The sequence below is a fragment of the Oreochromis niloticus genome, linkage group LG20 (assembly GCF_001858045.2).
Source record: "Oreochromis niloticus isolate F11D_XX linkage group LG20, O_niloticus_UMD_NMBU, whole genome shotgun sequence".
NCBI classification, from domain to species: Eukaryota; Metazoa; Chordata; class Actinopteri; order Cichliformes; family Cichlidae; genus Oreochromis; species Oreochromis niloticus.
The window spans coordinates 511,994-527,596 of record NC_031984.2 but is presented as its reverse complement, the minus strand read 5'-3'; the positions used below and the strand labels follow the sequence as shown (position 1 = coordinate 527,596).

At 44.0% G+C, this 15,603-nt stretch overlaps 1 protein-coding gene across 16 annotated transcripts in view; it reads right to left on the bottom strand.

Annotated features, from left to right (window-relative positions):
- Positions 1-15,603, bottom strand: part of rgs19 (regulator of G protein signaling 19) — a 36,704-nt gene that overhangs the window by 3,230 nt on the left and 17,871 nt on the right. For 8 of the 16 annotated variants that reach the window (XM_019349919.2, XM_019349916.2, XM_019349918.2 and 5 more), the window contains 3 exons: positions 3,296-3,483; positions 2,857-2,952; positions 2,197-2,431 (listed from right to left, as the gene is read on the bottom strand). In XM_019349919.2, the coding sequence (XP_019205464.1) occupies positions 2,197-2,431; positions 2,857-2,952; positions 3,296-3,483 (519 nt within the window). The remainder of the gene's footprint in view (positions 1-2,196; positions 2,432-2,856; positions 2,953-3,295; positions 3,484-15,603) is intronic. The other 8 variants (XM_025901673.1, XM_025901674.1, XM_025901675.1 and 5 more) reach the window with 2 other exon arrangements.

The window sequence follows — 15,603 nt, the reverse complement described above, 5'->3', positions numbered from 1 at the left end:
GCTGATGCTTTTTTTATGTGATGTAATCTGTATCTACAGTGGACTGTAGTGTTCTAAAAATACAATAAAATATTAATCACAAAAAAAACCAAACTCATTTTTATTCACTGGCCCTTGCCTCAGTGGGTAACTGACACTGTTATTCTATTGTTAGTTATTTATTGTACTTTTTATACTTCTGCTGTACAGCACTTTGGTCAGCCATGTGTTCTAAGCTACATAAAGAAATTATGGTACGATAACTGTAACTTCCATAACTGATTACCAATTTGTTCAATTAAAAGAATCCCAAGTTTCTGACAGCCGCAGTTACAACAATGGACTGCACCAAAATGCTTATGGGTGCATTCCCACCTACATGATACGGGAAGCAAATTTTCTTATTGAAAAATCTGAGTTTCAGCTGCTCCTCGAGTCACTGTGCAGAGCTCCATGTTGGATTTTTACACTGGTTGCTCTTCCTGGCCCCAAACGGGACCTGCGTCTCCTCCCGGTGTTTCTAAGTAGCAAAGTAACTCCAAATAGTTCCACCATGGATGGAGAAAGTCTGTCCTCCTATATTTCATGAAACTCTTAAATACTGTGGTTCATTCTGTCTCCGTGAAGCTGCGAGGAGAGTAATGTGCAGTAAAATGAAAGAATAATGATTTTATGTTTTCATGTATGAACTGAGCTGAAAGGACAAACCTCACAGAATAATGGGATGTTCTTTAAATGATACACGAGGTCATCACAAGGTGAGAAATGCAGACAGCTAGGCGTGAATCTTATCTCCCGAAGTCACACACGGTGTGATTCCTGCAGCACTGATGAAATGAAGCAGCCACAATAACACACACGCAAGTGACTGAATGTTGCCGTGGATTACGCTAGCCTCCACTTTCACAATGAGAAAATCTTAACATCTGGAGAATTCCTAGGAAAGTGGTCAAGTGTCCGGATTCACGGCCAGGACGGAAAAGTTCCCCGAACCCGTCGGTAACACGGCTAACTTTGTTGTTGTTGGCTAACTTTACACGGGATCGTCTGGGATCTGTGTTTTGGGCCTAACACGGGCCTTTACCTGGCTGACCAGGTGTCTAGTATAACCAGCTGCACCTGGCTGAGTGAAGTTTGAGGCTGGTGAAGAGGACTGGCTATTTAGATTTGTGTCGTTTGCAGCTTTAACACAATCGCTGTGCGTGCGTCTGCTTGTTGCATTAAAGACCAGCGGGCTATGTTGGGACCAATGCAGGAGCATTATGACCGTTACACTCCTCGTCCCCTTCATAGGCCACGGTAAGATTCTGGTTTAGACTTTCAGAGCTGTGCATGGATGTCCCCGAGGTCGTCTGCTGGCTGTGCAGCAAACAAGATCTAAAGGAGGTGGAGCTTTTCCATCAGTGGCCAAGCTGTGGGGCTGCCCCCCCCCCCCCCCCCCCCCCCCCCCCCCCCCCCCGAGTCTGACACTTCGTTGGGTTCTTTGTCAAAGCAGCTAAAAACCTTTTAAACCTGCTTTTGGGAACTTTTCTGTTTTTCTCTCTGATGCTATCTAGATAAATGTTATGGAAATACAGTTTGACTCATTTTGAACTGTCAGAGGCAAAAATGATAACTGAAGACACATTTCTGCTCCCCACAGCTCACATCCACGGGTGTGGCTCGACCGACAGACCAGCTGACTCAGAAGTCACAAAGCAGACGCTCCTCCACAGCCAGAGGTTGGAGAGAAGTCTCCAGAAGCATGGCCTCAGACTTGATGGTGCTGACAGTCGGTCCAACGTGCTGTAAGTTGTCATTTCAACTGCTGAAATCAATTAAATCTTTTCTTTACCTCCTTAGAGAAAAAAACCCCGAACACTGACAGTGCCAGTGCTGAAAATCCAAGACGTACGGCTGTAGGGTGCACCTGTAAACACCTGGATTTTAGAAGCTAATGTAGGAGAAATACGCACTCTTTCTGCAGTGTTTGGGATGAAATGAAGGATTTTTTTCCCAAAAAGTCTAAAGTTGGTCCCTTCGATGATAACAATGAGAATGCGGAAACGGGAAGTGAATCCTGGTGTCAGAACCTGTATCCAGTGTTTTTGTAACAGAGCGATCACGGCTCTGACTTAGACCTTACATCTTACAGCTCTGTGCAGCTGTTGTATAGTTCGCACACTGGTCCTCCAAACAGTGACCACAGGTGTAACCCCAGCTGAAAAACAGTCCTACCTCTTTTGGTGACAGTATAGAAATGTAGTCTTCATAGATGGAATGAGCTTTCTCCTCAATGGCGCTCTTGTTCATCTCCTGTTTGAGGTCCTCGCAGGCGAGCCAAAACAACATGTTCTCCTCGCTGTACTCTGTCCGCAGGAACTCCCGGAAAACATTTCGACCTGCCGGATTCCTCATCAGCTTGTCGAAGGACTGAGACCACAGCCGGATCTCTTCTAACGATGGTTTGGTGCTGAGGAAGAAGCGGGGAAAGCTTTGTTCATCTTCATCTGCTCATTTGTGTATGTTAGTGGTCTGCTGTTAGCTGATATCAAACTGAACGTATGAATATTTGGATATTTCTGACTTAACTGCAGGTGTGAGACTAAACACTGAGAGTCTGTAAAGATCCTAGAGCTGTTAATGCAGAATAAACTGATTTAGGCACGGTCAGACCACACGTGTGTTTGAACACTTTTCCTTTGCAGGTAAATAAAACGCACATTCAGGCTCAGCTTACTCCCAAACTGTGTACTACTCCCATCAACATGTTTCACGGCTCGCTGAGCTCAGCTGAGGTCATACTGCCCCCTGGTGGCATTTTTCTGCAGTGCAGAAAAAGTAGTGTTTTTCATGTTTTTGAGGTCGAGCGGAGAACGATCGACCGCGGCTACTCACCAAGCTTCACAGTTTGGTATGGTTTCCATCTTTGTGTCCGGTATCTTCTTCCTCCTCCTCCACCTCTGCCTCTCCTCTTCATTCCTGACAGTGAGACTGACATGATAAAACAGCTTTCAGACAGGAAACACGCATACACACAAACTCGCACAAACAGCACAGTCACACACGATGTCTTTTTCTGACAAAGTTGTATTTTTACTCAGTTGTATATAGTATTTTATTCTATTCCATTCTGTACAGTTGTGTACAGTATCTTATTCTTATCCTATTCCAGAGTTTTTCTAATTTTTGCTTTGTAACTTTGCACTGTCCACTTTCTGGTGTAACAAAACAAATTTCCCACGAGTGGGACTAATAAAGGTTATCTTATCTTATCTTATGTTAAGGGCAGCACTGACCACAGGTATCTTTGCACCAGGTAAGGCAGGTGTCTCACCATGAACAGCTGCAGCAGCAGCACCAGCAGAAGCAGCAGGTGTTGGGACGCTGGGAATTTTGGGTAGTGGCCATGCCCCGCCGCCCTCCCGTCCCGGTCAGTGCCGAGGTCTCGCTCCGACCTCCGCCCATGGTGAGCTCCGCCCCTTGCTCGGCCGGAATCGGACCTGTGTACTGTACAGATACATGCTGAGGGTGATACCAGAAAAGACGTTACAGCTAATGTTGAGGCAATTTTTGATCTTTCTAGAGAAAAAAACGTTTTTATTCAATTTATAATATTATTATTATCAAGTAAGAAGTATAATTCATGTGTTACATTCATCTGTGCTTCACAACATGATGCTAGATGTCGACCGTATTGAAACTATAATATCCAGAAGATTCCTGCAGTTTACTTCGTATAAACGAGAACAGGATGTGAAAACTATCCTTCAATAAAAAGGCTGGAGTTTTAAAGAAGAAGGAACATTCAATGACTGCAGCCGCATGAAGACACTTGTAAACACTCGCAAACATATTTCCAAGAGTTTCACTTTCAGGAGGAGAATATTTCACTGAGTCGCCCAACTGTGAATTAAAAAGTCTGTGACACACAATTTACTGCAAATTGAACAAAATCTAAGAGAAAAAAAAGTCATGGCTGTTGTGTTTGTGATAGTTGAAGGAAGGCGTGAGCTGCACTTGGATGCTCAGTAATGTCTTTGGCCTTGTCCTGACACTCAGAGCTCACGCTCAGTCAGTACAAGTTAGCCCCACCCACAGAAGCCATGAATGTGTAAATGCATGTGGCACAATAACACAGTAACTTCAGCATGTACCCTATGCTAAAGGAAGTACTGAAGCTCCTTTTCTTGGTGTTTGGATAACTGGAACACCGCAGATACTTCCTGTCACATGTCTCAGTTTGATACCTTCCTAAGCAAATTGGTCTATTGGAACGCACTCAGTTTGGCCTACCTGCACAGGTACTACAGCGACTGAGGGGTGCAACCTAAAACAAGACCACTTGAAAAAACTGGGAGGAGACAGTTAACAGTTTGAGTTTAAAGGTGCTTCAGCTGATGATCTTGGGCTCAGTCATGATGTGACGACTCAGAATCATGACGCTGCTTCCTGCTCAGGGCACAGGAAAAAACTCGAGCTTAAAATCTGCCTTCCCATAATAACCTTTGTTTACAGTAATGACAGTGAGCTTGCACAAGTAATACGCACCTGTAAACAAACAGGGACACATTCTTTTCCATTTGCACCATATTTTCAGCCACCCCTCTTTGGTTTTATTTACTTTCTTTCAATCTTTAAAGTGCTCTTGAGCAACAGTTCTCCAGCTTTCTGAAGCTCTTCTTCTTTGGACTTCGGCTGCTTTTTCACCCATGTTCACTCTTTGTAACTGAACATTTTCACAGGAGTGTTTTTAACCCTTGAACTCTGACCGATGAAGCACTAAAGCATAAAAACATAGCTGGACTGGCCATCGGGCATACCGGGCATTTGCCCGGTGGGCCGCTGGCGATTTTTGTTTTTATGGGCCGATGGATTTTTTTTTTTTTTTTTTTTTTTTTAGGAAGGGTATATATAATGAAAGGTGTTGGATTGGCCAATTGGTCATGATCGACTCTGGGCTGGACCAATTACAGCCGAGGAGGCCGGATGCACCCTCCCCCTTGTTTAGCAATCTTATAGATGAACTAAAGAAAATGAAGAACAAAAAAAGGAAAGGAGGTGTTTATGAAAATATCACTAAATCTGTCATTTATTAATTTTAATATTAATTAATGATCATGTCTCACCTCTAGTGTTCTTGGTCTTAATTTAAGGTTTCTACCATGTGTTGTAGATAGTTCAGGAGGTTAACTCGACCAAGCAGTCTTTTTGTTTCCGCTATGTACTGTTTAAAATCCAGAATAGGGAGTAGTGTAGGTTTAAGTTTATTAGATTGATACATATATACCATCCAATACACACTCAACACAAGGCTCCAGCCTGTCTCTCTCAACCACCCAGGTTAGGAGGGAACTGAGGAGGATTATAGCCAAGAAGGCAGCGGGTCCTGATGGCATCAGCTCGAGGGTCGTCAGGTCCTGCGCGGACCAACTGTGTGGTGTGATGGAGCACCTCTTCAACCAGAGCCGGAGGCTGGGGAGAGTCCCACAACTCTGGAAAACCTCCTGTGTTGTACCAGTGCCAAAGACTTCACGCCCCAAGGACCTCAACAGCTACAGGGCGGTGGCTCTGACATCCCACCTGATGAAGACACTGGAGCGGTTGGTCCTGGCTCAGCTTCGGCGCCTTGTGAGCTCATCACTGGACCCACTTCAGTTTGCCTACCAGCCTGGCATTGGAGCGGATGATGCCGTCATTCACCTCCTACATCGTTCCCTCGCTCACCTGGAGACCGCTGGGAGCACTGTGAGAATCATGTTCTTTGATTTCTCCAGTGCCTTCAACACTATTCTTCCCTCGGTTCTGAAGGACAAGCTGGAGAACTCTGGAGTGGACCATCACCTCACTACCTGGATTTTGGACTACCTCACCGACCGACCACAGTATGTGAGGACTCAGGGCTGTGTGTCGGACAGGGTCGTCTGCAGTACGGGGGCCCCACAGGGAACGGTTCTGGCTCCGTTCCTCTTCACCATCTACACTGCAGACTTCTCCCACAACTCCACCCAGTGCTTCCTGCAGAAGTTCTCTGATGACTCTGCAATAGTCGGCCTCATCACTGATGGGGACAACAAGGAGTACAGAGGACTGACTCAAGACTTTGTGGATTGGTGCCAGCTGAACTATCTCCAGATCAACACTAGTAAAACCAAGGAGCTGGTGGTAGACTTCCGCAGGCACAAACATCCTCCACTGCAACCACTGAACATCCAAGGTATGGACATTGAGGCTGTGGACAGCTACAGGTACCTTGGTGTTCATCTGAACAGCAAACTGGACTGGACTCATAACTCAGACGCCCTCTACAGGAAAGGGCAGAGCAGGCTGTACCTGCTGCGGAGAATCAGGTCGTTTGGAGTGGAGGGCCCACTCCTGAAGACCTTCTATGACTCTGTGGTGGCCTCAGCCATCTTTTATGGTGTGGTCTGCTGGGGCGGCAACATCTCTGCTGGGAACAGGAAGAGACTGAACAGGCTGATCCGCAGGGCCAGCTCTGTTCTAGGATGCCCTCTGGACCCAGTGGAGGTGGTGAGTGACAGGAGAATGGCGGCTAAGCTGTCATCCCTGTTGGACAACATCTCCCACCCCATGCATGAGACTGTGACAGCACTGAGCAGCTCCTTCAGTGGCTGCGGCACCCACGGTGTGGGACGGAGAGATTTCGCAGGTCTTTCCTCCCCACTGCTGTCAGACTCCACAACAAAGACTTCAAGTGATCAAACACACACATCCACACATGTGCAATAACACTAATGTGCAATAATCTTTTCTGGCATCGTTGTATTTTTACTCAGTTGTATATAGCATTTGTATTCTATTTTTATCTTATTGTATATTTTATTCTATTTTATTCTACTGTATATAGTATTTTATTCTATTCTGTACAGTTGTGTACTGTATTTATTCTTATTTTATTTTATTCTAATTTTTGCTTCATAACTTTTGCACTGTCCACTTCCTGCTGTGACAAAACAAATTTCCCACGTGTGGGACTAATAAAGGTTATCTTATCTTATCTTATCTTATCTTACCAACAAGGCAGTGTACATCAAAGCAGTTGTTTTCATGCAAAGGCTTTATGGTTTTTCCTATAGCGATTGACAGATCACGTGACTTTCGCGCATTGCATTCCAGGAACTCGTGGCAAAACAATCCAAGTACCGCATCAAATGCAAGCATTTGCAGCACCGCAAAACGTTCATTCTCCGGTTCCAATACCTTCTTGGTTTTTCTTTGCCGCACAAAAAAGGAATGTACAAAACGAAGGAGACCAATGCCGGTCCGTACAAAGACAGACTCGACGAAAAGCAAAGAAAAGATACAAGGAAAAAAATCAAAGGAGTGAAAGGGTCAGACCCTTACCAGCACACAGAGTGGACAAAAGACGTTAGCGTGCTGCCCAACTTTCACCACGCTCAGATTTATAATTATACGGTTCCTGGAGTGAGTGCATACACTGATGAAGTTTTTAGTAACTTCAGGTCACTGCAACAAGCCCAGGTACAGTTTACCGACGGATGGGTACAGGACCTTGAAATGCACTGTGTAGAACGAAAGACCATCGTACAAACAAAGGTAAGTTTACCAGTCTCACAAATCGTCGTCATAAATACACATTCGTATGTACCGTGGTAATAACAGAAGCGAAACGCAATATTGGGTCAGGACAATTCACTATTTATGCACAATAAATAAAGGAGCATAGCGCGACAATTTCTGTTCAGCGCCAGACTTGCTTGTAACCTATATCACCAATTATGTTAAGAAAAATGACGTATTAACTACTAAAAAACACTGACCTTTGTGGGAATGCTTGGAGCAGACTAACATGTGAGCTGGAGTGTTCTGAGACGTTATATTTGGTATATCCAGACCATCCGTCGGCTCTTACTTCGGAAACATGGCTTAAAAAATTTCTCTTCAATGACGTAAGCCGATAAAAAAAAAAAAAGATCTCTCGGCCCGTCGGCTTCCCGTGGCTGTCATGCGACTGGCTATTGCAGTTAATAATACAACAGCTTCTTGCCATTTTTTAGGTTTCTGTTTATGCTGTGTAACTGAGTTCAATTGAAAGCCTGCGTGCGCTAGTACCTCTTGCCACAAGTTCCCAGAATCCTTTGCGGTTTTACCCCCGAATGACGTCACATTTTCAATCTCTATCCTGGTGGGCCGGTCTCTAGTCAAAATGCCTGGGCCGATTTTTAGTCCCAGTCCAGCCCTGCACAAAAAGGCTTCTAACTCAAGGATGTACACAGCAGACACCTTACCAAAGACTTGAGACTTTTTGTTACCAGCAGCCGGTTTCTTTAGTCGAATCTCTGGAAAATACCAACGATGACAAAGTCTGAAATAAAACAGTGTTTTTGCACCAAAGGTGACTCCCAAACAGCTGGCAGGTGAAAACTGAAGAAAGAGGAACAAGTCCAGCAATGACCTGACACAGGACACTGAGCGATGATCATCTACTGTTCACTGAAGCCTCATCAGAAATGGTCTGACTGGAAGGGTAGCATCAGGAAGCCATGGGCTGTGTCAGAATTCAGGGGAAGGATGCTTAAAATGCCATATTTGGAGGCAATGACGTCACAGCGACGCGACAAGGACTGTCCGAATTCAAAGAGCACTCAAAATGTGGCGACAAATGCGTCCTACTTTGCCCTGAATTCTAAGGATGGTCCGATGTATCCTTCGTGTCCTACTATATCCCAGGATTCATTGCGGGTCATAGAGGAGATTTGTTTCTGATAACGATGGTGGTCGAAGCAGGAGAGGAAAACACTTTCAAATGTAAGTATATGAAAATCTGGTTGTACAAAAGTTAAATTGTTATAGCGGTTGTGTTGTTAAGCTTTGGGCATCTGCATAGACATGTTTCTTTTCTTTTCTTTAAAATAACCGTAAACCAGCTTGTATCGGGGGTCCCGCGGTTTTTCATGTATTGCCGCTTACATACAGCTAATTTTGATTTTTTCGAATTGGTGATATGTTGTGGGGAACAAAGACCAAACGGCTTAATTTATTAAAACGAGGAGAAAACGATCACCTCTTCACTGGGGTGAAGAATTGGGCCGCTACGGCGTGGATGTACAAGAATAAATCAATGTACACATCATATTCATATGCGTACGGTACTATTAACCCTCATGCTGTACAGCAGCGGTCCCCAACCTTTTTTGCGCCACAGACCGGTTTATGTCAGACACGGAGCGGCCTTTAAGGTATCGCGGATAAATACAACCACATAAAATGATCCGACCAAGACAAAAACTGTGGTATTTTGTAAATATAATAATAAACGTGAATGTACTGTGTAATTGTGTAACTTTATTAGCAGTGTCCTCCTGAAAATGCGTCAACATTGAGAGTAACATCCTCCTCTCTGCCGCTTAATGCTCTCTGGTCGCTATGGTAATGTGTAAATATTTATTTCAAAATAAGACACACAACTACAACAAGGGAAAGACTCAGGGAAACCGAGTTAACGATAAACCCCCTGAAAACCATAAATTTCACACCGGAGCCTTAACTCTGTGGCCCGGTACCAAACGACTCACGGACCGCTGCTGTACAGAACCTGTGATGTCCAGACGGTGTTCCTCTGGTGTTCTGCTGTGAAAACCTTTGGGCTTAGGGATTAACATAGTTGCCATGGTTTCCTTTCTTCTCTTATTTGTTGTGTGTGATCAGGACAATTCTGGAGAAGATGGACCTGCAGAGGAAAGTCACCCCCTTGCAGGCCAGAAGAAACGGGATAACTTTAAAGAATACAAAGTACGTATGTGTGTTATCAAGAAAATAATTCTTAAGAACACAAGTTAATAAATGTGCAATTACTAAGAGTTGTTGTGGTGTTTTTATTTGCCTGCTGTCATTTTTGATTTCCTCTGCCTTTAGGATTGCAAGTATCCAGGCTCAGGAGAGGGGGTCAGTGGGAAGCCCACTGCTGCTACTTGGGCCTGGTTTGCCCTCATGGATGAGGTGATAGGACAGATGCCTTCCATTAAGCCTCCTGTCCTAATTTCCTCTCTCCCTGAGGACACTCCAGGGCCAAGCACAGCAGTGGGTGACCAAAACGACAGCGATGACGAAGCGGCTCAGCCACCTACGACAGGGAGAAAGAGGAAAAGAGATGATGAGCTGCTAGACCTCATCAGAGAGGACATGAGGCAGCAAAGAGAGGCTGAGGAGAGGAGAGCAGGGAGAGGACGGACAGACTGTTTTCACTTCTAGAAAGATTAGTTCCCAAATGAGTTATGTATTGAGAAATTTATTTATTTGAATATATTTGTTACATTGTTATATGTGTTGCATTAGTTTAAAGGTTTTATGTTATTAATAAATTGATTCAAACAAACAGTAATTGTCACTGAACTAATTTGATTTACAGGCATTTGTAACACGTATGAACATAACGCTAACTTGGAACAATATTACTTGGATATTTATTTGATAACAATAAAGTAAATAACAATAACAATTAAACAAGAATATTTCAAATACACAGTATGTAAAGATGAAAAAACAATATTTACAGTTGTTCACACAGGATTAACCTGAGTGACCTGTTCCTGGACCGTTTCTTGAACAACTGTAATAGATTACAGGAAGTCTCTGGCAGTGTTGCTGAATCTGCCGGAGCAAGATCAGACGTGGATGGGCTGCTGCAACTGAGACCTGCGGTTTGTCTTTTCTGGTGGGCGAGTGGAGAATCACACAGGGTGGTCTGCAAAGAGCTTTAGGATGCTTCCTCCCACTGTCCACTGCATCCTCCAGCCACAGGGTTTGCAGGGCTCACTCATGGCTGCCACACCACTAAGATGTTCACAGAAATATGCAAGCAGGAGATGGTGGATGCTATATTATTAGTATAATACTTGTAACTCTGTAGCAGACAACAGTTTGATAAAGTGCTATGTAAAAAACAAACAAAAGATTAGATTCTATACGTTTCAAAGATATTTAGTTTATATATTTTATATGATACAGTACATGTGTGAGAATGACCGATGTTGTGGCAAAAAATGATCGTCTGCCAAAAACTGATTTCTGGTTTTTGCCCTAAACTGATTGCTCGTATTTAACCTGCTATGAATAACTTGTTGGTCTATAATACGTGAAACATGTCAAATGTTTCCCTCATTAGTGATATCAAGTCACTTTGAGCCACCAGCAACATTCCTGTAACAAGGTAGAAGCTGCAATCAGTTTTTGGCAGTGACTTTTATATATCCTTTATTCATCCAGTTAAAAAAAAAAATCTTATTGGCATTAGAAATGTATTTTTTAAGAGTAATCTGGCCAAGAGGACAGCAGACAGCGCAACAAATATATCAATTGTACCTACATTATAACCAGAGTTATAAAGATACTTGAACAACAGGTAATTGTTGTATATATAAAACCCCTTAGTAAACCATGTTCACCGAAGTCTATTTACCAACATACATAAAGATATTACACATATTACACTCGGAAACATTGGAAATCAGTTTTAGCAGGCGAACACTTTTTTGGCACAACGCCGGCAATATTTCAATTATCCGTGTAATTAGCTAAGTAATTCCTAAATGCGTGTAGATTAAAGGAAATTATTTTACCTGGATATGATTGTCTCTGATGAGCCTAAGGTACAAAACGTGCGGGCGGCGACGATAAGGTTTTTCTAGCTCCTCGAGAATTAAAATTGTCCAAACAACGGAGCGACATTTCTGGGTCCATTTTAAAGTTTTCGCGCTGTGGCGCTAGTGACCGGAAAAACACGCAAGTAAGGGCGGAGTTGAAGGCTAGGAGGCTGTCCACAGCCCATCTGTTATGTTGGATACTCATTGTTTGTTCAATAAAGTTTCTATGGAGAAAAAAAGGGGGCTGTCCAAGCCGCTCACTTCCTGACTACCCGTCCATCTAAGGACACTACCTTGTGACGTAGGCAGGTAGTGTCCTTATGAGCATCCTTCCCCTGAATTCGTACACAGCAATAATGAAGGGAAACACAAGGAAAGGCTGAGGTATGGAAATTGCACAACCACTCAGAAATCAGAGGAACAGGTCTGATGGAGAGATGGATCCACATCATGGTCGGTGTGTGGGAGTTTCACACACCGCATGACAATGATCCAAACACAGTGAAAGCACAGCTGGATAGAAACGCACGGGGGAACAGAGACCTTAGCATGACTGAAGCAGCGTGGGATCATCCTGACCGGGAACAAAACATCCAAAGAAGAGCTTTGAATGTCCTTCAAGGAGCCTGGAAAACTGTTCCTGAAGATCCTCACAGAGCTGACAGGAAGTGAACTACACTGGTTGTTCGGCCTTATGAAGCATCCTCCGAGCACTGCTCAGGTTAAATCGTTCTGGCTGTTTTGCACAGCGAGTCCTAAATGTGAAATATTTGAGTGCAATGATTGGGAAAGATCAGGGATGTTTCCTACTTCATAAATCTATCATGCAGTAAACAAATCTGTATTCACTGCATGCACAGAAACAGATGCACGACTGGTCGTTCATTATTACTGCGAGTCTGACACCAACATCAAAAAGTTCATCTCATTGACTGAAGGCTGCAGGCAGCTGAAACAACGCTGAACAAGTAAAAATCTAAAATCAGAACCTCAATATGAGAGATGGAAAAAAGACAAAAAAGAAAGAGAGAAAAAAAACAGGAAAGAGTCAAAGTAACATCAAAAAGGAGGAGAGACAAAAACAAAAGAGGAAACAGAAACCAGGGTTTTACAAAATAAAGGGCGTGAATAGAAGAGAGGAAGAGCAAGAGGAAGTGAAAGAGACCCAACATGTGACACACAGTTGTGTGTGTGTGAGTCATGTTTTTATTTTTCACAGTTGAAGAATATCTCTGCTTCAGGGTTTTTCTTGTCCTAAAATAAAAGTTAAACGTGGCTGTGGGTTTTTTCTGTGCCACTGTGGGCTCCCACAGTCATGGGGGGAGGGGGGCTGGAGATGGATGGATGGAAATTTGCATTGCTGTGAGATGATCTGGAGGAGAATCACAGCCACAGTAACATTCATGACAGTTTGCTGACATTTCTGTGGGTCTGAACAATCGGACAGGAAGACTGAAAACAAACTATTTGGGATTTTCTGTGATGTGCTACTCACAGCTCCAACAGCTGGAGTTCCACAGGGTTCAGTGCTAGGACCAATTCTATTTACATTATACATGCTTCCCTTAGGCAGCATCATTAGAAGACATAGCATACATTTTCACTGCTATGCAGATGACACGCAGCTCTATCTATCCATGAAGCCAGGTAACACACACCAATTAGTTAAACTGCAGGAATGTCTTAAAGACATAAAGACCTGGATGGCCGCTAACTTTCTGCTTCTTAATTCAGATCAAACTGAGGTTATTGTACTCGGCCCTGAAAATCTTAGAAATATGGTATCTAACCAGATTCTTACTCTGGATGGCATTACCTTGGCCTCCAGTAATGCTGTGAGGAACTCCACCCAGTGCTTCCTGCAGGGCGGAGTTGTGGGTAGAGCAGGCTGTACGTGCTGTGGAGACTCAGGTCGTTTGGAGTGGAGGGCCCACTCCTGAAGACCTTCTATGACTCTGTGGTGGCCTCAGCCATCTTTCACAGTGTGGTCTGCTGGGGCGGCAGCATCTCTGCTGCGGACAGGAAGAGACTGAACAGGCTGATCCGCAGGGCCAGCTCTGTTCTAGGATGCCCTCTGGACCCAGTGGAGGTGGTGAGTGACAGGAGAATGGTGGCTAAGCTGTCATCCCTGTTGGACAACATCTCCCACCCCATGCAGGAGACTGACAGCACTGAGCAGCTCCTTCAGTGGCTGCGGCACCCACAGTGTGGGACGGAGAGATTTCACAGGTCTTTCCTCCCCACTGCTGTCAGACTCCACAACAAAGACTTCAACTAACCAAACACACATCACCACATGTCCAATAACACTAAGTACAAATACTCGTTTTCTGACATCGTCGTATTTTACTCAGTTGTATATAGCATTTGTATTTTATTCTATTCTAGTCTATTGTGTACAGTATCTTATTCTTATCCTAGTTTTTCTAATTTTTGCTTTGCAACTTTGCACTGTCCACTTTCTGCTGTGACACAACAAATTTCCCACGTGTGGGACTAATAAAGGTTATCTTATCTAAAATTAGAAACATCCTGTCTCAGAGTGACACTGAAAAACTAGTTCATGCATTTATTACTTCTAGGCTGGACTACTGTAATTCATTATTATCATATAGTTAGGGCTGGACCAGCTGGTTCACCAGCAATTAACCTGAAGCCAAATTGAGTTTACTCAAACCAACCAACAGAAATGGTGCAATAACTCTTTAAAATTCAGAAACTAAAAGTAGAAACAAGCAGGTTCACTCTGACCAGAACACTGAGGCTCACCACCCTCCACTAAACATCAGCTGTTTGGATTAACAGGGTGGGGCTGTGGTCCTGGACTGGAACTGGCTCTGAAACCTGAAGAATGACAGAACTATGCAGATTCTTCAAACCACCTGATGGACTAATGCTGACGTTTAAGTCAGTTTCTTTCACCTTACAGATATTATCTGTGCAGATCAGCTCCTGGGAGAGTGTGTGGGAGGTTCAGTGTAATGTCAATATCAGTGGACGTCCGTTCAGACCCTCACCCTCACTGTCCAATGACGAATTGACCTCACAGGGACCCAACGTGTTACAGAAAGTATAAAACCTGCTTTAGTTTATCAATGATTTGCCTGAAGACACACATTTGTATGAAAGGAAAAAAAAACTGAGAAACAACTGTAAACATGAACACACATACACACACACAGAGACACACACTGGTGTTTAATTCCAGGTCAAAGCCACCATCATCACTCTTTGTCTTTGCATCAGTTACATTTGCTCATATCAGTCTCCAGCTGTTCGCTCTGCTGGTGAGCCGTGTGCTGGATGCCAGCGCTGCAGAGCGTGTGAGCATGCAGCAAATACGTGAACGAGGCTGTGACGTCACAAAAACAGCCAAAATTCAGCTGAGACCTGAGAAAGGTTTGAATCTTCCGTCTGTGGAGCTTTAGACTGACCGCTGCAGCAGGCGTGAAACTGAGCAGCTTCTCAGTTATTAAATCTAAAACTGAAGGCGGACGCCCAGGAAGCCTGCTGCAGGAACGACTGCAGGGAGGAAACGCTGCATGTGGTCCTTCAGACAGTCACTGACTTTGTCCGATCACCGTCCACTCTGTCTGTGATTGTCTGTCATTCCTACAGTGTTACTGTAGTTAAAGATGGACATCTGCTTTACAGTCACAGCTGGAAGCTGTCATGTAAAATCCACCCTGCTGGTGTACACAGACTCAGCCACACTGCAAACAATGTGTCTGTGTGTGTCAGAGACATCTTTAAGTCGTCCAGCTAAATCAGATTAACGCCCTGACCCAATGATCCCATTAAACAGACAGAAAAAGAGGAAGTGAGACGTGTACTCGAAACATGGTGCCATCGTACTCGCTACGAACTGTTATGTCACCACAGGTTTGTATTGTTTATATCAGCACTGAGGGCCAAGTACCCACTACAGCATGCTACTGTAGGTCATAGCATCTAGCAAGCAATTTATTTATATAGCACGTTCAGACAACTCCCAGCTGAAAACAAAGTGCTGTACACTTAA